Source organism: Protomyctophum bolini (genome assembly GCF_963924005.1).
Source record: "Protomyctophum bolini genome assembly, chromosome: 7".
NCBI lineage: Eukaryota > Metazoa > Chordata > Actinopteri > Myctophiformes > Myctophidae > Protomyctophum > Protomyctophum bolini.
In genome coordinates, this window is record NC_137868.1 from 19,975,673 (window position 1) to 19,999,155 (window position 23,483).

Sequence of the window (23,483 nt, forward strand, 5' to 3'; positions counted from 1 at the left end):
ATAGCCCACGGTCCAAAATGATGAGAAACGAGGCTAACTTTTTTTTCCAAAATTTCAAAAAACATGGGCTATAACCCATCGTTTTTGTCATTTCGTCATTTTTTTCAAATCCTCAAAAATGATGAAAAACGGCGCGCTATAGTATGCCGTACGATATGGGCTATAGCCCACGGTCCAAAATGATGAGAAACGAGGCTAACTTTTTTTTTCAAAATTTCAAAAAACATGGGCTATAACCCATCGTTTTTGTCATTTCGTCATTTTTTTCAAATCGTCAAAAATGATGAAAAACGGCGTGCCATAGTATGCCGTACGATATGGGCTATAGCCCACGGTCCAAAATGATGAGAAACGAGGCTAACTTTTTTTTCCAAAATTTCAAAAAACATGGGCTATAACCCATCGTTTTTGTCATTTCGTCATTTTTTTCAAATCCTCAAAAATGATGAAAAACGGCGCGCTATAGTATGCCGTACGATATGGGCTATAGCCCACGGTCCAAAATGATGAGAAACGAGGCTAACTTTTTTTTTCAAAATTTCAAAAAACATGGGCTATAACCCATCGTTTTTGTCATTTCGTAATTTTTTTCAAATCGTCAAAAATGATGAAAAACGGCGCGCTATAGTATGCCGTACGATATGGGCTATAGCCCATGGTCCAAAATGATGAGAAACGAGGCTAACTTTTTTTTTCAAAATTTCAAAAAACATGGGCTATAACCCATCGTTTTCGTCATTTCGTCATTTTTTTCAAATCCTCAAAAATGATGAAAAACGGCGCTCTATAGTATGCCGTACGATATGGGCTATAGCCTACGGTCCAAAATGATGAGAAACGAGGCTAACTTTTTTTCCAAAATTTCAAAAAACATGGGCTATAACCCATCGTTTTTGTCATTTCATCATTTTTTTCAAATCGTCAAAAATGATGAAAAACGGCGCGCTATAGTATGCCGTACGATATGGGCTATAGCCCATGGTCCAAAATGATGAGAAACGAGGCTAACTTTTTTTTTCAAAATTTCAAAAAACATGGGCTATAACCCATCGTTTTTGTCATTTCGTCATTTTTTTCAAATCGTCAAAAATGATGAAAAACGGCGTGCCATAGTATGCCGTACGATATGGGCTATAGCCCACGGTCCAAAATGATGAGAAACGTGGCTAACTTTTTTTTCCAAAATTTCAAAAAACATGGGCTATAACCCATCGTTTTTGTCATTTCGTAATTTTTTTCAAATCGTCAAAAATGATGAAAAACGGCGCGCTATAGTATGCCGTACGATATGGGCTATAGCCCATGGTCCAAAATGATGAGAAACGAGGCTAACTTTTTTTTCCAAAATTTCAAAAAACATGGGCTATAACCCATCGTTTTCGTCATTTCGTCATTTTTTTCAAATCCTCAAAAATGATGAAAAACGGCGCGCTATAGTATGCCGTACTGTGTGAAGAGTGAAGACCCGGAAGTGGGTTACGTCACGGCTTAAATAGTCAATACAGACACTGGTCCCGATCCTCAGCGTCCTCAGTGGTCTAGCCGCTAGACCACCGAGGACGCTGAGGATCGGGACTAGCGGTCTAGACACCCGACTTTGAATTCGAACTGTATATAACTTAATGGGTTCAAACTTGTTATATAGTGTCTGAAAGAATGACTCAGTTGTTGGCAATCTGTACTTTACAGGTCATGACAGCAATGGTAGGAAAAAAGATGTATAATATTAATCATATTCGGATATTCGATATTCGGTTTTAGGCCAACTGTTTCCTATATTCGGTATTCGGTTTCGGCTAAGAATTTCCCTTTTGGTGCATCCCTACTTTATACCTTTAGAAAAGTTCAGATACCACAGATACAAATCTTGCAGATACTAAATGACTGGTCCCCTTTCCTGGAATTCACCCTTACACTATTTTTCTTAGCTGAAATGTATTTTTCCTATTTCCTGTGAGTCTTAGAAATTATCAAAGTTTTATTTTTCATGTTTACAGTGATATTTGGATGTGTGGTTTTCGTCAAACAATTGTACTACTGTCTGGTTGGATTACTGTATAACCCTTAATCTAGCTAAAGGCTTTGTTTTCCTTCTCTCTATTTTTTTCTTTTTGACCACTTGTATTTAAATTTAATTCATTATGAGCTTGAACATCTGCTATTTTCACCGAATGTTTTTGCCAAATGTTTGGCTACAGTATATTGACATGCGTGGATGCACTAAATAACATTTTGTATGTTCCTTACAGTGTCAATAAACATCTCATCTTATGCAGTGGGCGGCTGTGGCTCAGGAGGTAGAGCAGGTTGTCCAATGATCCCTGGGTTGGCGGTTCGAATCCCGGCTCCTCCTGTCCACATGTCGAAGTGTCCTTGGGCAAGACACTGAACCCTACATTGCCTCCAATGAGTTAGTCGGTGTGAGCTTTCCACCATTGGCGTGTGAATGTGGGAAGTGAGGATGCTGGCGTCGACTGTTCGCCGCTTCAACTCCCAATGTATGAACCAAATGAACAAAAAGCGCTTTGAGCACTTGGAAAAGCACTATAAAAATGCAATTCATTATGCATAGAAAAGGCATTCATAATGCTGTGGTAGTTCTAAAGCCAGTCAGCACAACCCAAGGCAGCCTACTGCCTTAGTTATCTACAAAGCTTCAGCTTGCAGCGCATTTTCTCCCCTTCTCGTGAATGATTCCATTTCAACATGAGACGCCTACTGAGCTCCTCAAAAAACCTGCGGTGCATGAAGCACAGAGCACAAAATTGCAAGGCAGACTGCAATGAATCAATGCAAAAGATGTGAGCAAAAAGCTTCACCCACAATTACAAAAATATTGTCTTCCATCTACTGCTGTGAAACTAAGTATGAATCAGGTTTTAGTGTTAGTTTTTGTGCACTATAACGTCAGGTGATGAACAGAATTATACACACCTGAATAGAACCTAATAAATTAGATTAGCAGTTAGCACATGGATATGGAAATGAGAACTGCAGCAAAAAACCCAAACAAAATGGATTTAACTATTTATTTATCTTTCTCTGTACATTAAATAAATTAAACACTGTTTAAACTATTAGGCATAATAGCTTATACAAATTATATAAAAAAGGCATACCTGTATAAAACTAGATTCTAAAAGTCCATTGGAAAAATAAAAGAATATATACTGTACAAGAGAGTGTGATAAGATAAAACAACCAGTAGACCAAAATGGTCACAGCTCCCTGTAGTTTGTCTGGCATTCAAGTGCAATTGCACTTTGATAGAGGTTCGGGGTTAGTTACCTTGCCCATGATGCAACTCCAAATACTGGGAACTAAATAAATAAATCAAAAATAAGAATGAATGTACAAAATAAGTTCAGGTGGCTGCTCAGCAGCACCACTCCATGCAGTGGATACGAGTGTGTGTGTGTGTGTGTGTGTGTGTGTGTGTGTGTGTGTGTGTCTCCCATGCCCTCCTCAACTCTTCCAGGTGATGGGGACACCATTGATGGTGGCGACACTGGGAACGGGAATCACCACACCTTGTCTCTGCAGCTCTCTCAGGATGTCCAAGATGGAGTCCAGCTCCAGGCGGAAGGCCTCCAGCTCCCTGCTCTTGCTCTGGGCCAGTAGCCTCCAGCGCTCCGCCTCCGTTTGGTGCTCGGAGGCCGCCACCTGTCTCGTCTGGCTGACCAGCTTGAGAGATGGAGAGAGAGGTTTTACTGAGACTCTCAGACGCCATTGATCCCTTTGAGACCTGGAACGCATCTATGTCACCGTTACTTTTAACCACTTTTAACCATTGTTTTAAACTTTAGCTATTGAAAAATAGCAGATATACAAGCTCAAGCTATGAGCTTGTAGATCTGCCATTCCCCATCAAAAAATGTTAAATAAAAAATGTTTGCTTCTGGGGTCCCTGAAACAACACATTTTCAGATGGGGGTTGGCGGCCGAATACATATAATTTTGTGGGTCCTTGACATGAAAAAGTTTGAGCACAATGATAGAAACATAGGTTTTCCAGAAAACTGTCAGGATTTAGAAGACATTTGTAGGTCTACTTTGATTTGTCCGCTCGTGTAATCTCAGCAGTTATTTTGCAGACATAATGCAAACTTTCAGGCTCATTATTTGTGTAGTGCAGTGAAAAAGGAAAAGAGGCTGCACAGCTCGTAGTCAAGACTACGAGCTGTGCGGCCTCTTTTCCTTTTTTCAAGTTTTATCTCCTGCGGTCAGCACCTCCGCCCTACTGGTGTGCACTTCTAACGCTTTGTTTGTTCTGTGTAGTGCAGTGAACAAGGTCTTATGCACACGTCATCGGCTATGCGCAGGCAGGGATCAACGTAGGGCATGAAATAAAATGACTGTCCTTGCAATTGCACAATATAATAGGAACATTTCAGTCTCATAGACACATTATATTGTCCTATTTGCAGACGGTGTGTGGGTCGTTTAATTTCATTCCCTTGTGTAGTGCAGTGTAAATGGTTCCAATGTGTACATTCTGAGTTACGAGTAGGCATGTACCAAAGAGACATTATGGCCGATAACCGATATAACCGATGTTGATTTGATCTCATTCGGTATTAAGAAAATATAACCATTTTTGACATTCTGAAAAAAGGCTTATAAACTCTGAATTTAGAAATGTTCCAACTTGTTGACTCTTTTGTAAGCTTCCCCAGAAAACATTGATACAATTTGCACTGAGCCTTCATCAAATAAAAGGCTTTTTCAGGCTTTTATTAATTAATTAATTTATAATCTCCCATCACTAGTTATGAGGGTCCTTGAAATGAAAAGTTTGGAGAACCAGTGTTGTGTAGCGTGTCATACTGTCATCAGTGTTTACCTGCTGCAGTTCCTTTTCCCTCTGGGTGTGTCGGAGGGCCATGCTCTGGATCTTTCTCTCCAGGGAGAGGAAGTGTTTGAGTTCTGGGCTGTGGGTCTCTTTCGCTTGCTTCAGTTCTCCCAGCAGCCTGGTGAGCTACAGGTGGGGGTGGGTATGGGTAGGAGGTGACAAATCAAATCAAATATCCCATTAACTACACTTATACTCTAAGGTTGCCTTCACACAAGGATGTTATAGTTGCGTATTGTCGGAAAGTGCGCTTCGTTTGGCAGGTGTGAAGGCTCATTCGAACTCTGATGCAGATCAAACAATCGCATTCTAGTTTGCCAAAAACGTGGGTTTCGCTTCGCTTCCAAGCACACCTGACTTCGATTCACTGCAGGTGTGAAAGCAACCCGCATCAAATAAATGAAATGAAGCAAACAATGTGGAGGATGAATGAGGAGTAAACGGAGAAAGCATATTTTACGCAGAGCAAATATTTACAATTTCGGAATTTAGCAGATGCTCTTGTCACTATTATCACTATTATTTGCAGATACGTATTTTGATCAATAACAGCAAATATTGGCCGATACCGATATCAGTGAATCCCTACTGTAAATTTGAGGACTTTATACTTTACTGGGTTATTTAAAATGTTCAGTACTCCAGATCTCCCAGAGCCGAGACAAATATTGTACTTTTTACTCCAATATAATTATTTGAATACTTTGGTTACTACTATTAGTTACTTTGTAGGTTTATATTATCACAAAACATGCATTAACCACTTTATATTTCACAAACACTAGCTGAAATAGGACATTTTGCATAATGACAATTATGTACAATTTTAATACCAGACTGCATTGTAGTTTTGATTATTTTACTTAAGTAAAACATTTGAGTAGGTTTCCCCACGAGGCTCACTGGGTACCTGGGTCTGCAGAGTGTCTTCTCGCAGCCTGGACAGTGCCAGTGCATCTCTGGTCCCCTGCAACTCTTTAGCCTGCTCTCCTAACTGCTGGAGCACCACCTGCAGGTCAAAAGGTCAGCGAGTGATACTGGTCAGTTAACCACTTAAACCAGTGGTTCCCAAACTTTTTCATGTCAAGGACACCCAAATTGACTAAGCCTCATTACATTAGCCTGCGGACCCCCATTTGAAAAGATATGCCAGGGACCCCCATAAGAGAAGACTTTTACTTCTCTAGCAGCGATTCTCAACCCGTTTCATTTCAAGGACCCTCATTTTGGTCTACGGACCCCCATTTAATGGCATTTCTATCTCTGGGACCCCCAATTTATATTGTAAAATCAATGTTAATTTAACTCTGATTGTACAAATGGAACTGTCAAGTTGGCTGTCAGTTCAAAGCTAAAAATAATACCTCCAGGCAATGTGTGTGTAATTAGCATAGGGGTCGGTCTGTAATGAGCTAAATACCTCATTGCAGTTCATTGGAGCGGAAGAAGGAAGTCAAGTGGAAGTGCATTAGGCACGCTGCCACTCAAAGTGACTACTTGCCAAACGCAAGTGCTTATTTTCTGGGACTTATCAATTAAATTCCTCTGAAAAGAGCCTTATTGGTATGAGAAAACAAACATGTACATTGCCTCTGATTGGCCTACCGAACGTCCCCTAAGCTTGCTTGGCTCCAGAGATACAGACTCCCCAGAGCCAGCGCGTACCTTTCCATGTCTAGGCACATACCTCCTGTGTGGCCAGCTTGTTGGTCAGTTCAGCCACTTTGGACCGGGAGTGTCCCAGGGCGTGGTTGGCACACAGCTGCTGTAGCTCCCTCTGGTGGTCAGCCTTCAGAATGGACAGCTGCTCCGCAGAGTGCTCCTTCAGGCTGCAGAGTCAGACAACACGTCAACATGCTTTATCCTCATGCTGGGATCTGCTGTCTAATGGCTTTTATTCTGTACTTGTTACAAAAACAATAGTAGTTTGGTCAAACAGGCTTGTGACATTAACACAATCCAACACTTGACTGCCATGCACGGTATATGTCATCATGTGGTCCTTTCAGAATGATACTAGGTTGCTAGAATCCGCCTCAACGTTATCAGATTTAGCTAAATACATATACATTTAACGGCCCATAACAATTTTTTTTTTTACAAAATGTATTTTCCGGGTGAAAGAAAATATCATCTGGGACACATCTTGGGTTTCATGGGTCGACAAAACAAGATAAAAACACGGTTTTGGAAGAATGAAGGAATGAATACCTCACAGTGAATGGGTTAACACTCTGATTGCCCAGGGTTATTTAATCCATTAAATCATAGCGCCCAAGCGATTTATAGCAACAGAGCACTTTTACCGACGGACCAGAAGTTATACCGGATGTGGCTGGAGCAGCTAAATATAGCCAAAACATTCTAACGGCGATGTTTGGAATCTGCCACTTGATTTAAAGGTGACTTGATTGATTGACAAAAGGGGCCTGTAAGCTCAAACTCACAATGCAATATTTTGTTTTCAACAGTGTTGGTCCACAAGGCTACTTGCATACTTATACAATGAAGTCTACATTCAAGGCTTCAAGGAGTTAAGAGCTTTAGACCAATTACTGTAAGTCAAGTGTGTGTGCATGCAGCTGACTGAACATATAAACCACTGGAGACTGCCCTGCTCCCTGGTAGCCGTTGTAGCGAAACAAATTGACATTTCAACTGTGCCACTTTCTTCACAATTCTCATTAAATAAAGTTTTTCTTCTTTTCGTGTCTTTGAAGCATGTGGTTAGATGGCAGTTTCCCATTTCTTTATACAGTCAATAATGCATTATTGTTGAACTCTGCGAGATCTTTTAAGCTGCAAGGGTTGGGTAGTAGAGGGCAGACAAGGCAGTGCTGCATCGTATGGTCCTCTTCTCCACATTCACAGATGGTTGGGCCGGTTTTGTAGCCTCATCTGGCCATAGCAGCTTTTAAAGTTTTGAGAAATCCTGATTCTGTTTTTGATATGTCATTTTTTTCTGCCTAATTTAATCATGCCAGCTGTCATAGGCAAACCTTAACTATTGGTCTGGGGAGCATGTAAACCAGTGGATACCAAACTTTTTTGTTTGACCTAAAAGACCTAAAAGAGAAATGAGACGCTTGCACGGGACCCAAATTAGTGAAAATAGCAGATCTACAAGTTCACAAAACATCACTTTGTGCCGTGTTGTGAGCTCGTAGATCAGCTATTTTCACTACTTCTTAATCTTTTTTTTTTTACTTTACTTTACTTTTATTTAATTATGGAAATTATTTATTTATCAAATACTTTAGAAAATGTTTAAAACTAAATTTTTACAGCTTTTGAAAGAATACACTTTTTTAAATGTAGGAAATGGAAAGAATATATTATTTACTCGATAGTCGCGACCCATAAAACATGTGCGATGTACGAACAAAAAGTGGGACGCGGTCAGCATTCCATTAATAAGTGCAAGTTTGTGCATCCAGGTGCTCCACTCACTATTTCAGGAACAAAGGGGGGTAGAATAAAGGCAGGCGGCAGCAGGAGGCTGAATAGGCTTATCAAGGAAACTGGTTGTTGTCCTCGAGTACCGCCTTGGATACTGTGGAGGAGGCTGCCAAACGCAGGATGAAGACCTGAACGCCTGGCCATCATGGACAAAATCCCTCTCACCATGGAATGTGATGTAAGATGATAAAAGCGCCCCTCACTTCAAACGAGTGTGATTATTACAATTTTTGGCTATGCTTCGATGTTTTTCTTTTTACATAGTTATTTTGCAACCTGACGCCTATAACGGCATGCCCAAAATAGGCATTATTATTTGATTATTTATTTATGTATTATCAATTGAATTAATAAGTCCGATTAACTGTTTTTAACTGCATTATTACCCCCAGCGCCGCCCAGCTCTGAGAAGTCCTTTTCCTCAAAATGTCCGCCATGACCTCCTGTTGTAGCGTTACCTGCACAGCTCAGCCTGGGCCTGCGAGGCGGCCGCCTGCAGTTCAGCCGCCCGCTGCTCCGTGTGCAGCCGCAGCTGCTCCAGGCGCTCCTGCAGCTCCTCGTTCTCCTGCAGCACCTCGCTGATGTGGCTCCCCGAGAACTCCGTGGGCCGGTAGGCCTTCTCGCACTGCGCGGGCAGAGGAAACGTCTCCTCCCCCGCCCCTCCCTCGCTGCCGGGATGAGCCGAGGCCGCCGCCGGAGGCGTCTTGCTGTGAGGCGAGGCCGCCTGCCGTCGGGTGTCTGCACGCCTGGGACTGGGACTCGACAGCAGGTTGCGTCTCTCCTTCTGCAGGCGCTCCACCTAATCCATTTGAATAAAATTGCATTTATTTTTTTGTCATCTGGTTTCAGTTTTAGTAGACTAAATATCATAAGATCTTAATCGACTAAATGTACAGTTGATTTTGTCGACACAAGTGTACTGTATTTTGGCAGGCTTTGATGGCGTCTTAATGGCTGATTTTACACTTTGGTTGAGTTGAGAGCTTGTAGATTGGCCATTTTCAGAATGCAACACCCGCAATTCTTCTCCACTAGTCCCTCCCTAACATTTAGTCTAGTTTTCATTTGTTGACAAAACTGTCAATATATTCTCAGGTTTGATGTATTAATTTTTCGTCAGTGAAAAAAGGCAGTCGACAAACTTTTTTCAAGTTAGTTTTAGTGGACAAACCGTGCGGCTCAGCTCCTGGATGGAGCGGGTCTTGGTGGCCAGCTCCTGGTTGAGCCTCTCTATGCGGACGCCAACAGCTTCCTCTGCCTGCCGCTGGTGTCGAGAGGGACTGCGCGGGACTCTCTCTGGCTCTTTGGGTTGTTGGTCATGCTGGATGCAGTTTTCAGATGGGTTACAAGTGTCCATTTAAAACAAACTTTACTCAACTACAACTACAGTAATTTCTCTGGCATGAGTACAGTCAAACATTTGGTCTAAAAGGATAACACCAAAAAATCCTTGCGGTCTTGTTTCCATTGGGGTCCTATATGTATTCAATTCATCAACATAACATAAAAATAATCATCACAAATATAAAACAGTATACTAATATATAACTAATCCTGTCAACCCCAGGCCTAAAGGAAAGGAAGGCACACACCTTCTGAGAGAGCTGCTGCTGGAGAGACTGGACCTGTTGGCGCAGGGCTTGTTCTGTGCTGTGGTGAGCCTGCTTCACGTGCTCCAGCTCCTGCTCCTGCTCCAGCTCCAGAGTTTGGAGCTGACCCTCCGGAGGGGACTCGCACACCGGCTCCGATTGAGGCTTCTGGGCCAGCTGTTGCTCCAGCTGGGAGATCTGATGCTCATACTGAAGCTGTACAGGGAAGTGGTGTGTTAAGTGATGCAATGGAGTAGATTTTGATTTAATTTTAGTCATACTAATTTAAAATAAAAACCTAACGTAAATGTAATATTAGTAGGGTTGTCCCGATCGGATCGGGGCCGATCACGTCATTTTCAAATGATCGGAATCGGAAGCCAAAAAACGTGATCGGGACATCCCTAGTATCAATATTATATCCATATCATGATATTAGACTAGGGCTGTCAGAACGAATTTCATAATATGAAAGAAATTCGAATATTAAAAAATATATATATATTCGAAAGCTAAAATTGCCATTCGAATGGAGCTTTTATCATTTATTAATTCTATTTAATATTTTTATTTTGTTTTATGTTATTTTATCCGCTCACTAAATGTATTGAGTAACGAATCTACCGCTGTGAAATCTCCCATCTGCACGCACGCACACACGGTCACACGCGCGCCTCGTCACCTCCTCCCTCCTCTGCACGCATGCACACACGCAGTCGCACAGCGCGCTGCAACTAAGAAGAATCACTCGCATGTTTTATTAGTACCGTCGAGTCTGTCGCATATTGTGGACAGTTTGAAAATGCGGGTCCTACGTGCATTAAACCATTAACGTTGGTCCGGCTGGTTTCATTTTGTCCTACGCGATTACGTGAATCAGCATGGCTGCGCCTGCAGTAGGCTATTACCAAAACAAACACATGGTAGGCTACTTTTGTGTTGCACATGGAAAGCAACTGAAAACGACCATGGATATATTAAAGACAGTTCCCCTGTGCTGCTGTGCACAGCGGAGATAATGCAAAACTCCAGGTACGAACCAAAACACTGACTGTCTGAAGCTGATCATCCACGACTATATCTCCAGACTAGTCCTGCAGTCCCGCAATTGAAGGAAAGACAATCTCGCCTCTCAATATAGTCCACTACAATGCCATTCTAGCGTTAAAACCTACATTTATGTGTTATTCAACAATTACTTTAGCGCAAAATATAGGCATCTCTATATATCTTCATTGCTATTTACTAATGATGGCCTGTTCATCGTGACAGCATTCCGTTTAAAAAGAAAAAAGAAAAAGTTCATGATTCCTGACTAGCCTACTCACTACTCAGACTATACTGTATCAGAAGTATACAACGTTCACTGTAAAATGCATTTGCACTATAGACAGACAACAATCTTACCGTGCTGAGTGCACTGTGCTCAATAAAACAACAGTTTAAACGCTATTTTGTGCCGAAAACCATTATTACATGTTCTGATAGTACTGCTTTGTCGTTTGGAAGGGGGGGCCCTCTAGTGGACAGAACGTGCATCGTCAAAACCTTGTTATTCTGTGTATTATTATAGGCTAAATATGAGCTAAAATACAATGTAAATATTCGAATATATTCGAAAATTACAAATAATTAAGCAATGAAATTCGAATTGGATTATAGAGGTGAACTGACAGCCCTATATTAGACTGTCTGTGATTTGGGATATTGTTGTACTATTGTGATACTCCTGAATGAAGTGCCTGGTGCTGTGAGTCTAGTGCAATGCACAGGTCTTGGGCCTGGTGAGAGCAGGAGTGGACCTGGTGAGACGTAGGAGGGGCCCGGACAGGAGACAACCCACAGAGCCTATAGTCCGTCCAGAATCTGGTTCTCCCAGTCCCGGGCAGAGTAGTTCCGGAGTAACGGATTGTGTGGCCTTGCTCATTCCCTGATGGACTTATCGAGGGTAGCTACTGAGACGTAAATCAGGTCGCCTGAGTGAGGGGTATGATGTTGGTAGACCCGAAACCCTGTTGACCTCAGGATACATCACTGAGGATACGTCCCAGGTGCATCCATGCAATGTGTTTTTAGTTATGATATGGAATAATATTGTTCTATAATGGCATAATGTATGTTCTATAAAATATATTTATCGGATCGGGAAAAATCGGTTTCAGCAGATGCTCAAAATCTAATGATCGGGAGCAAAAAAACGTGATCGGGACGTCGTATTTTAGTCATCTGAAATCTTTTAGTTTTAGTCAACTAAATCTACAGATGCTTTTGGCAGGCCTTGTTGGCATCGTAATTCCTGATCTACATACTATAGATCACTAATATACATCGGGTTGTGCAACATCCGAGCACAACCAAATGCAAAACGACAGACACTCCATCTACCACGAATGTGGTGCTTGATTGCAACAATGGCTTCCAGAGGAAGGATTTCGTTCAGCAACGTTTGGTGAGCGTTCCCCTCCAAACTTTAACGTGCGAAGAATGCTTTTGCTTTGAGCAAACATTTTATCGGTTTACGTGTATACTGCTATGTACATGCCTGGTACTCAAGATACTCATAGTGCTTACTCATGGTTACAGCAGGGTTACTGCTTCAGTTATATACAGGCAATCAAGTAAGAGCGTGCTTCGCTCTACGGCCTACCACCGTGGATAAGGTTGGGTTACTGCTCCATTTATATACAGGCATTCAAGTAAGAGCGTGCTTCGCTCTACTGCCTACCACCGTGGATACGGTTGGGTTACTGCTCCATTTATATACAGGCATTCAAATAAGAGAGTGCTCCGCCCTACTGCCTGGCACCAAGCTTGCAGTGTTCATATACTGTAGGCACTAAGGCCCTCATTTATCAACCGTGCGTACGCCAAAATATGGGTGCACGCCGAAATTGCCGACATTTTTGACATTTACCATTTCCGCCAAAGCTTGAAATTGAACGTGACAACGTTGAAAATCCACGTTTGCTCCTCAGCTGGCGTACGCATTTTTTTCTGTCTTACACAAGCGGAGCAGCCTTGTCTGAACTGCTGACACTGTCACAGGCATCTAAACATATGTTTTCACTCCTAAAATGTTAATATAAAACGGTACAGTATGTGTATGTAAAAAACAAAAGAGAGATTTCCAACTTTACAAGTAATTAAAATCGCGCAATTAAAAACAATATAACATGTTTACAATGTATTAGTTTGTGCTTAATCAAACACTTGTTATGCGAGCGCACTTGTGAGATGATTTTGGAGCACATGCGGACGCGCGGTGATGCGGCATATGCGATTATGATATTATTATTTTTTTAAAGGCATGAATGGACTGCACGCCTTTATTTCCAAGTGACAATGACAAGCATACAATACAGCTTGCCTATTTGTAGTAAGTACTAGCAGGCTATAGGCGTAAGGGGCTTAATCATTCACCATTTATAAGTGCTTAGACAGTTTTGACAGTTTAGATAAAAGCGAGATCATTTTCGGGGCTCGGGAGGACGGGACCGCGGCGTGCGTCGCCAACACATACCAGCGCAAGCGGCAAGCCTTCATCCATATGTTTATGATTCGTTCATCAATGATCAAATGATTCAAATCACTACATAAACATTGATTGTGAGCTGCCTTGACGACATGATAGCCTATCTCTCATGCAGGCATGTCACCCACAGGACTTTAATATCACAGCAGTGCGCAGTATCACGCCTTCGCCGTGCACTGCGCACGAATGGGTAAAATTAATATAGGCCAGCCTACAAAAACTAATTCCATTCATGGCGATGCGATGTCGATGTGTCATGTATATGCGTGCATGCGTGGACATGACAGCAAAGCAAGCGAGGTGAGAGGAAAACAGACAGGGTAGGCCTACAACTTTATTTAATTCATGCAGGTGTTCGTTCTTTATTTAACAAGACACCAGTGGGCTTGCAAGTTGCGTGTGCTTCTGCGCGTGTGTGTGTGTGTGTGTGTGTGTGTGTGTGTGTGTGTGTGTGTGTGTGTGTGTGAGAGAGGTGCGTGAGGCGGGCAAGGCACGGGAGAAACCTTTTTTCCATAGTAAAAACTTGTTTCCATGGTTCCCACAGGTCGTAATTCATGTGTTCAGTCGCAAAAACGAGGGCGAGGCTTGATTTCATAGGGCGTGCCAGATAGATTTCAGCCGTCACATTTATTAACGTCAGAACGAAATTAAGGAAGGATCAGCTGTTTGCGATCACTTTATAAATGCCGTGGCGACGTGGGTGTACTACGAAACCTGCACTCGAATCTGTGGCAGATTTTACACTCGATTGATAAATGAGGGCCTAAGAGCGTGTTCTGCTCTATCACCTACTACTGGAGCACGGAGTGAGGACTGCTATTGATACAGGAATTGCACTGCATTTGTTATGGATAACATTTGTCATCCGGTATTCATAGAACCTCAGTTATATGTATAACTCTCGGTTTGTACGACATGAATTAATCTTCAGGGAAAAACCTGAACAGAATTTTAAACCTGCAGTCCCTGCACGTCAGACAGCAGACAGTACGTGACATCCACACCAATCCCGGATGGATGCTTCCAAGTTACATTTCGTGGACAAAAATCATAAACAATCAGAGAGCTAGTGATTAACGTGCGGTGCTATGCAACAGTGAGGTGATTTGTCAGTGTAATTAGTGCACATCTAATTACAGAAGGGAAGTGATCAGTCTCTCATCACCAGTCTCTAATGGTTGATTTAGAACAGAACTGATTGGTCCAATCAGACAGCATTCAATCAGTCGTTGTCAAACCTTTTCATGTCAAGGTCACCCAAAATGATATTGAATTTGGCCGTGGACCCGTATCACAAAATATTTTATACCAGGTATGCCCAGAGAGTCTGGTAATATTTCAGTTAAAAATGTTCGCTTAAAAAGTATATATATTCAAAAGGTTTGGACAAATGTTAATGATAAAAACTAAAATAGCAGATATATAAGCACGCTATGAGCGTGTATATCTGGCTCAGCTATAGCTGGTTTCCTTCAAGATGATCATTACTATACTATTACAGTGAAATAACTGTAATAGTACACAAAGTGAAACAACTGTACAGACATACTTTGATCCTCTGGAACTGTTGATCCATGGCCCTCAGGCTGCGTTTGGCCTCCTCGTCGCAGATCTCAAGCTCTGCCTCCAGACGCTGGATCCTGTGCTCCAATAGGGCGTTGACCTGGGAGGGCGGGCAGCTCTTTGCCCCGGCAGGGTCCTGCTGCGTCTCCGCCGGTCCACAGGCTGCGGCGGCGTGGATGAGAGCCGGCAGGGAGTTGGGGTGTCGCCGCCGTAGTGTTTGCTCCAACTCCTTCACCTGGCGGACGGAGAAAAGGACCCATCATCAGCTAAAACAGTGACACTTTTATGGGAATTACCTTTTACTTTGACTTTGTTTATTTTGACGTAGTCGCTCAAGACAGGGGTCGCTGTTTTCCATTTATTTGCCGAAGGGATTCTCAGATTGACCTACAAGCTCATAGCGCGCCACTCGGTGGCGCGCTATGAGCTTGTAGATCTGCTATTTTTCAATAGCTAAAGCATATCATAATGCTAAAACCAAAAGAGGTTCCCGCCCCATTTAGACCTGTTGTAATCTATATTAGACGTTGTTATACCTTTCAATCTGGGAGCTACCTCTGTGCTGACCTCATTAGTTGTTGCTATTCATGCAGCAACATAACTATATTAAATACCACCCTCCCTGCCCGGCTTCCCTTCCCGACCCAACACAGGCTAATTGTGTTCACGCCTGACAAAAACTGGATGCACCACTCGGGATTCAAACCCCCAACAGATCATCTATGATTATGTTCGCTATTTTTGCATGACACTGTTGAACAAGTATAAAATAGGACATAACCCATTAAAACCGGGAAAGCATCTGTGCCATTTTCGATTTTTCCCGTTGGCTATCCTTTATCCTAAATTGCCTAGAGGATCAACCGACGGTCTGCTCCAAACTTGTCATAAACATTGGTCAGGGGTCTGCCAGGGGCCCTTGGCTGCCATAAGTGCACCGTCGCTTCGATCCGCACCAAACTTGGCACAAACAATCTTCAGTTGATTGGAGGACTGATGCCGTCTACAAAAACACTTTGTTCCGAGGACGCTTAGGTCTTTCCATGTGTAACAAAATGCTGCAAACAGTGAGCAGTGGCAAATGTCATGTTCTATGCAAATGTTTAAGTTCTTAAATGGACTTGCACCTCCACCACTGAAACAGTTCATAGGTCGAAGGGACAGTGGTGCCAGAACAACCAGGGCAATTACAGGGGGGACTGTGAACTTGTGAAGTAACAACCAGACGTAGTGTGTTTGGTAAAACGGTCTTCTCTGTTAGAGCCTCCCATCACTGGAACAGTCTCCCTACAGAAGTAAGAGAGACCTCCAACTATCTGACCTTCAAATTCAACCTGAAGAGGTGGCTAAAAACAAATCAAATCTGTAATCATGAGTAATTATCAGCTCTATTCTTTCACTGGTGTCATCTCTCACTTCACTACGGTTGTTCTTGGATGTGAAAACTGACGTGTTTATTAATGAGCATTGTCCCTGTCAAATAAATAAATACGATGCTGCAGGGAGTCTGCTAGGGAGGCAGTATGATGGACGATGCGAGGCGGCTCTGTGCTTGGTGAGAGGCGGAGGCGTCTAGTTAAGAGGCAGTTGAGAAATAAGAGATGCGGGTCATAACGGACAATGTGAGTCAACCTCTCGATAGCCTTGGATGAAACCCAGACATTTCTATTTCCAGGAATAAGAAAAAAGTATCTCTCTATCTGCCAACTACTGATGGTGCGCACGCACGCACGCATGCTGGACAACGGGCACCACTATAGAGGCCCCACGGGCATGCTGGACAACGGGCACCACTATAGAGGCCCCACGGGCATGCTGGACAACGGGCACCACTATAGAGGCCCCACGGGCATGCTGGACAACGGGCACCACTATAGAGGCCCCACGGGCATGCTCTACAACGGGCACCACTATAGAGGCCCCACGGGCATGCTCTACAACGGGCACCACTATAGAGGCCCCACGGGCATGCTCTACAACGGGCACCACTATAGAGGCCCCACGGGCATGCTGGACAACGGGCACCACTATAGAGGCCCCACGGGCATGCTGGACAACGGGCACCACTATAGAGGCCCCACGGGCATGCTCGACAACGGGCACCACTATAGAGGCCCCACGGGCATGCTCGACAACGGGCACCACTATAGAGGCCCCACGGGCATGCTGGACAACGGGCACCACTATAGAGGCCCCACGGGCATGCTGGACAACGGGCACCACTATAGAGGCCCCACGGGCATGCTGGACAACGGGCACCACTATAGAGGCCCCACGGGCATGCTGGACAACGGGCACCACTATAGAGGCCCCACGGGCATGCTCTAGTAATATTTACATTATATCAAGTGAATTGCCCAGCCTTATACTGTATCGTAGCTGTCTGGCAGAAGCCAGCTAACTCCTGTTTTCTTTTTCTAAAACTCAATGCTATTGAACACCCTTTGGGTCTGTGTGTTGGTTAAAAAAAAATAACCAATGAAAAGCATTAAAAAGCACTTCTGACAAAACCAGCTAACTCCATTGGACCCTCTAACCGTTAGAGGGTCCAATGGAGTTAGCTGGTTTTGTCAGAATTACTTGACAGGGTGGATTTGCTGCTTTAGCAGACCGTTAGAGTCTAACGGTCTGCTAATGCAGCAAATCCACCCTGTCAAGTAATTGACAATATATAAAGTCACAACACCAACTTTGATGAGGCAGTATTGCCTTGTTTTATAAATACCGTATATGGTTTTCTTCTGGAAAATAAATAAATAAATAATTTCCTGAAAGATGAGCAGATATAATATACTGTACTTTATAGTATGCTACTGTGTGGGATATATGGTGGATCAGCACCACGTCCTTGTACCGTTTTGTATCCGAGGCAGTGAAACTTTCCTACTGTTAAAAGAAATGTGGGCAAAGGATCATTTACTTACATAGGAGCTCGAAACCAGTGTCAAACTGACAACCAATTTGAGGTAGTTTAAACAGCAGACAAAGGCAAAGTCTATTGGAAAAGGTTGACATATAGGGATATTAGTTTAGCATTGATAAGGGAGAAACTGTTGTACAGGGTTGTTTTGTATTTGCACACCGGTGGCGTCCGACGCGCGTTCACGCCTCGCCTGACGCTCCGATACGCCATTGTTCTATTTTCCAGGCGTTGCCGCGCGGCAACGCCTGTGCCGCGTCTCTGCACACCCGGTGTGTGTCGGGCTTTACATGCCCTCTGACATACATTCGTGCCCTCTGACATATTGTCGTTTTTTTTCCTCTATTTATGTTCTTTGGCTGCCATTTAGAATAACATCTAGTGTGGGGTGGTAACCTTGTATGTCCAGTACAGGACAGTTGCTTTTCTGGAAACAAAGAGCTTGTGATCCAATGGATCCCAGGACCAATATAGTTATTATTTGGTTACAAGCTCTTGATAATACTTTTATTTTACTTTAAATTTTATCCCACGATTTTGTAACCTATTTTTCACCCCTGTGTAAATTATCTAATGTGATCCTGGACTCACACACCCTCCGCCAACCTAGTTCCCATATATAGGGGACATGGGGAGAGCAACGGACTTGAACTCTTCCCTCATGCGTGAGTGTCCAAGTTGCTCCTTTACACCTGACAGGGGGAGTTTCCCTGGTTGGACGTAGCGTGTGGAAGGAACACGTTATTCCAACCAGTTCCTTTCCCCTCCATCAGGTGCCCCGGCTGGCCAGGGGGAGGCTGTTCAGAGACCAGGATTACTGCATGTTTTTTGTGAGGGTACCTACACCCTAGGGGACACGGGGAGAACATGCAAACTCCACACAGAAAGGCCCTTTCTTTCGCCAACCCCGCCTCAGGTATGGGCACTGATGACAAGGAGGAGGAAACACGCCACCAGCACCCACAGCGTCCCGAGCGGGAATCGAACCCAGGACCTTCTAGCTGTGAGGCAACAGCACTACGAACTGTGCCACCGTACCCTTGATAATACTTTTCATTGGTTAAATATTTATAAAACCCACAGACAGACTTAACCACTTTCACAGAAAGTAGAGGAAATAGCTTTCGATGTGACGCGTTGCGAGCTTGTACATCTGCTACTTTCGCAGATTTTGCACGACGCAGTAGGGCACTGATTTACGAAAAAACATTAGGATTTCAAACGTGGAAATAGGAAAAGGGACGATCTGCACGTGCACTCATTTGGAGAGCCTTGTAAGACTCCAGCTGATAACCCCCATCCCCACGTTGCTGCTTATCTGAATCACATTACTAGTTACCGGGGCAACATTAACATTATAATTCCGGTCGAAATGGAATCTGTGAGCATCATGGGAAATCTCAGCCTGTGTGTGGCTGTACTGTAGATCACGTATATCTCGAGAAACTATTAACATATTTGTCACTTAGTGTTCATCATGGGAAATATCAGCCTGTTTGGCTGTACTGTAGTGTAGATCACGTATCTCGAGAAACTATTAATATATGTCACTTAGCGTTAATTTCTGGCGTGTGTGAATGTCACTTTCTCACGTTCAACTTCGTTCAAGAGTGAGTGTTTCCATACAGCCTTCCAGGTGAACCCCCCCGCTAAAACACACCCTAAACAGGCCTTAATATCTAGCGTAAACCCCACCAAAAAGTCCTTATCCGACACAAATTAACTAATCTTTCTCAGCCGTACTACAATTTCACTGGAGCGTGCAGCGAGCAACTACTTGATGAGCCTGTCATGCAGACAGGCAGCAGACACAGAACATCCCAACTCCCGACCCAAACACTGATGAAACTTGTTTGATTAAACATAATGTGCCACGAAAAATAGCTTCCAATAGCTTGTAATTTTTGCGTCGAGGAGGTATGTGTCCATATCGCACCAACAAAATACAGCTCCCTCCGGCTCCCACAGACTAGTGAAGCGCACTGCGCAGTAATGCATGATTTATTCTTCGTCGTACAAAGTGTTCCTTGCTGAAAATAGCTGATCTACAAGCTCACAACATGTCGCTTCTGCAATGTGCTGTGAGCTTGTAGATCAGCTATTTGCAACACGCAGATATATGCAGGCTGTGAGAAACGAGAACATTCAGAAACTTTTGCCTTTAACTGTGAGAAGAGGTCACAGACTGGGTGAAGGGAAGCAACTCTTATATCTACAGCTCCGAATGACAGCGACTCTCCCTGTATACAGACTTCAACATCATCGTCTCGTCTCGTGAACCATCGCCTGCAACGTCCGGGACCAACCAGGACACGACAGCATCCAATCACGACAGTCCAACAACAAACTGATGTCATCTAACTCGTTAAAGCCATGGACAATGCTTCAGAACTTCATTCAGAATTCAGGACTCTATTCGGAAATATTTTTGTAACCAAATTATATGCAATGTAATTTCTGAATCTCACAAAACTTGTATTCTCTAATTTAATTATTGCTCACAGAATTATCCGACCTTTGCTTTGGATTTGTTTGTCAATTCTTGCGTCTTTTCTAAATGACTATTTTTGGGTTGTTTCTAAAAGTATTCTCTGCCTTGATAACTTAAGGTCTTTAAAGGGACAGTGTACTAAGTTCTTCCTGATTCTTACTATTTGAGGTTATAGTTATTATTCATTGATTCATTGGATTCCCTTGGTTATTGAGTAATATTTAAAACGTATTTGTCTGGTCAAAAGCTGACTGACAATGCTGCTAATATTATTTTTTATAAATAACACAAAGTGTATTGTGTTTACCTGCCGCTCCAAGTCCTGTATCCTCTTGGCGTCGGCAGCTCTCTCCCTGGCCTTGGTCTGCTGCTGTTGGCCTCTCCTCCCCACCTCCGACTTCAGCTTCTCTAACTGAGATGGAGCAAACACATTTGTATTATATATAATTATACCAGCATCAGTACACCTGTTTAATTGCTGTGTTGATGGAACAGGCAGGTCTGGCCTGTTCTTCCAACAGATGTGTCTCTGTGACCACAGCCGGTGCTTCCAACTCCGGTGCTTTCACACTGCACGGCCATAGACATAAGTGCTTGCATCGTGAGAACAAGCACGACACATTTCCGCTTGAACGGGTCTGTGTTAGATGGCTGATTGCCTCTTGCTCAATTTGGCAAAAATCGCTTGAGTTGAACATTTTTACAACTTGCATTGATGACTCCATTTGCATCGCTTTGGGCATACACTAACACAAAATATGTCACATACAAGTTAGTCATTTAGCTTTTAGCAGACACTAAATCCAGAGCGATTTACAGTAAGCAAGACAACACAAGGTAATACTGTACATCAAATGCATAGAAATAGATGCCAGTTCTATAAATGAATCTGGCATCTGTCTACATAACATGCTATCTAAATTACATTTTAGCCTTTGCATAAGCCTGCAAGGTGGTCGAGGCTAGGGCAAGTGCTATGGGCTAAGCCGGTGTCTGAAGAGGTGTCTTCAGGTTATGGTAGAAGATTGGGAGTGAGTCTGCAGTTCTAATTGCAATGGGGAGTTCATGGCCCCCTCTACCTCTCTGAACTCATCAACCGCCATGTCCCCCTCTCGCTCCCTCAGGTCAAGCACTGCCAACCAACTGGAACCCCGCCGCAAGTCCAACAAACGAACTTGGGGAGACAGGGCCTTTGCAGTGGCCGCCCCTTCTCTGTGGAACTCACTCCCAACTCACATCAGAGCTGCCCCCACCTTCGAAATGTTCAAAAGCACACTCAAAACCCACCTTTTCAGACTGGCTTTCCCTACATAACCCCCCCCCCCCCACACACACACACACACACACACACACACCCCACACACACACACACACACACACACACCCCACACACACACACCCACACACACACACACACACACACACTTCTTGTTTGTCAATTTTTTATTTTGATTTCTAGTTTTTAACCTTTTAACTAGTTTCTCTAATACAATTATTTTTACTTCTGTTCTGTAAAGCGACTTTGGGTACCTAGAAAAGCGCTATATAAATCGTATATATATTATTATTATTCCACAGTTTGGGAGCCAGTTGTCCACAATTCCCATTGTCTTGTGGGTGGTGGGCAGCAGTGCCAGTTTGCTGGTGTGTAGGTTCGTTAACTTACGAGGGAGTGTTGTTGGCTCACTGACATTAAAGCGCAAATAACATGCATTTTAAAACTGCTTTTAATATTTAATAATCATATTGTCTATGTCCCTCAAAGTTATTTATAATGGTTTGAGCCTCAATCACCACTCTGATATAACCAGGCCTTGTCAATTCTTTCTGGACTTTGAAAGCAGTTTTAGCTGCAGTACCACAATGTCCTGAGGTGGAGAGGGTGCTGATATGCAGATTATTTAATATTTGAGTCATTATAATACTCATGCTAGATAAAACCAGGCTTGTTTCCATTCCATGCCAGCTTGGAAAATCAACGATGGTGGACATTGTAAACAAAGTGGAAATGCAAATTTGCAACTGAAGACTGAAGAAAAGGAGGAATTATACAAAGTAGGGTGACATTGATGACATCACGATGAGGCCAAAATCAGTCGAGCTGTTTCTGAGAGCAATTTCCATTAAAACACCCATATGACATGAAGGCCTGATTGTTCAAAATTGGTTATTTGTGGGGATAGAAAACACACATGGGAGCCCCAAAAACACAAAAGAAATTGAAAAAGTTTAATTTTATGTTATAGGTCCTTTAATTAAACTACAATCGAAATGACCTTCAAGACGACGGCAAAGCACGGCACTTCTGTCTTATTGGTTGACCCCTGGTCAAGGTCCATCAATGTTGAACCCTCAAAGCAGCCAGAATTCACATGCTTCACCACCGTCAACACACGCTCCGCCTCTTCTCCTATAATTAAAGTGAACAGGGAAGCTGCCGGGCATGACGGGTCAGCAGCAGGTGAGCCTCATACTCAGTTGTGTACCAATTGCTTTTGATAACAGTTTGAATAGTAGCGAATGTATAAATATTCATTGTGCGACATATGCACACGGCCAAGTGCAACTCGGGTCTACCTGCTCTTTGAGCGTGTGTGTCTGAGCTGTGGCGGCCCTCAGCCTGGCCGCATCTCTGTCCAGAAGCTCCTGGTTCTCTGCGTACCACTGCAGCTTCTTCTGCAGGGCGGACACCTCGGCTCTGTGCCTGTCTTCCTGCTTATTCTGCAGGGCGGACACCTCGGCTCTGTGCCTGTCTTCCTGCGCACGCATCTCAGCGCCCATGTCACCTGCAAGAGGAATCGCACGCACACCCACAGAGTGTAATGTAGTGGTGGAAAGTATAACTAAGTACATTTACTTAACAATTTGGGTGCCGTGCTCGGACACAGCCATGCAACCAGCCAGCCAGGGACACACATAGCTGACTATAGGAGTGGTTGCACCACTCAAGAATGTGAGTACGTTGAGAGTCACTGGTGTAATGTGATGTCACATGCAGAATGCAGACTTTGCACACAAAATGAATATGCACACGTGCATGACCACACGCCATGTGCCGCTCCACTATGTGGGTTTTA

General features: G+C 43.4%; 1 protein-coding gene across 1 annotated transcript in view; it reads right to left on the reverse strand.

Annotated features, from left to right (window-relative positions):
- Positions 1–3,118: 3,118 nt before the first annotated feature.
- The window catches only part of cep162 (centrosomal protein 162), a 46,974-nt gene continuing 26,609 nt past the window's right edge, over positions 3,119–23,483 (reverse strand). The window contains exons 20-29 of the mRNA XM_080768946.1: positions 22,984–23,192; positions 20,714–20,818; positions 14,982–15,230; positions 9,904–10,116; positions 9,483–9,632; positions 8,770–9,110; positions 6,540–6,681; positions 5,763–5,861; positions 4,844–4,978; positions 3,119–3,684 (exon numbers count right to left, since the gene is read on the reverse strand). Of these exons, the coding sequence (XP_080625072.1) occupies positions 3,466–3,684; positions 4,844–4,978; positions 5,763–5,861; positions 6,540–6,681; positions 8,770–9,110; positions 9,483–9,632; positions 9,904–10,116; positions 14,982–15,230; positions 20,714–20,818; positions 22,984–23,192 (1,862 nt within the window). The 3' untranslated portion in view covers positions 3,119–3,465. The remainder of the gene's footprint in view (positions 3,685–4,843; positions 4,979–5,762; positions 5,862–6,539; positions 6,682–8,769; positions 9,111–9,482; positions 9,633–9,903; positions 10,117–14,981; positions 15,231–20,713; positions 20,819–22,983; positions 23,193–23,483) is intronic.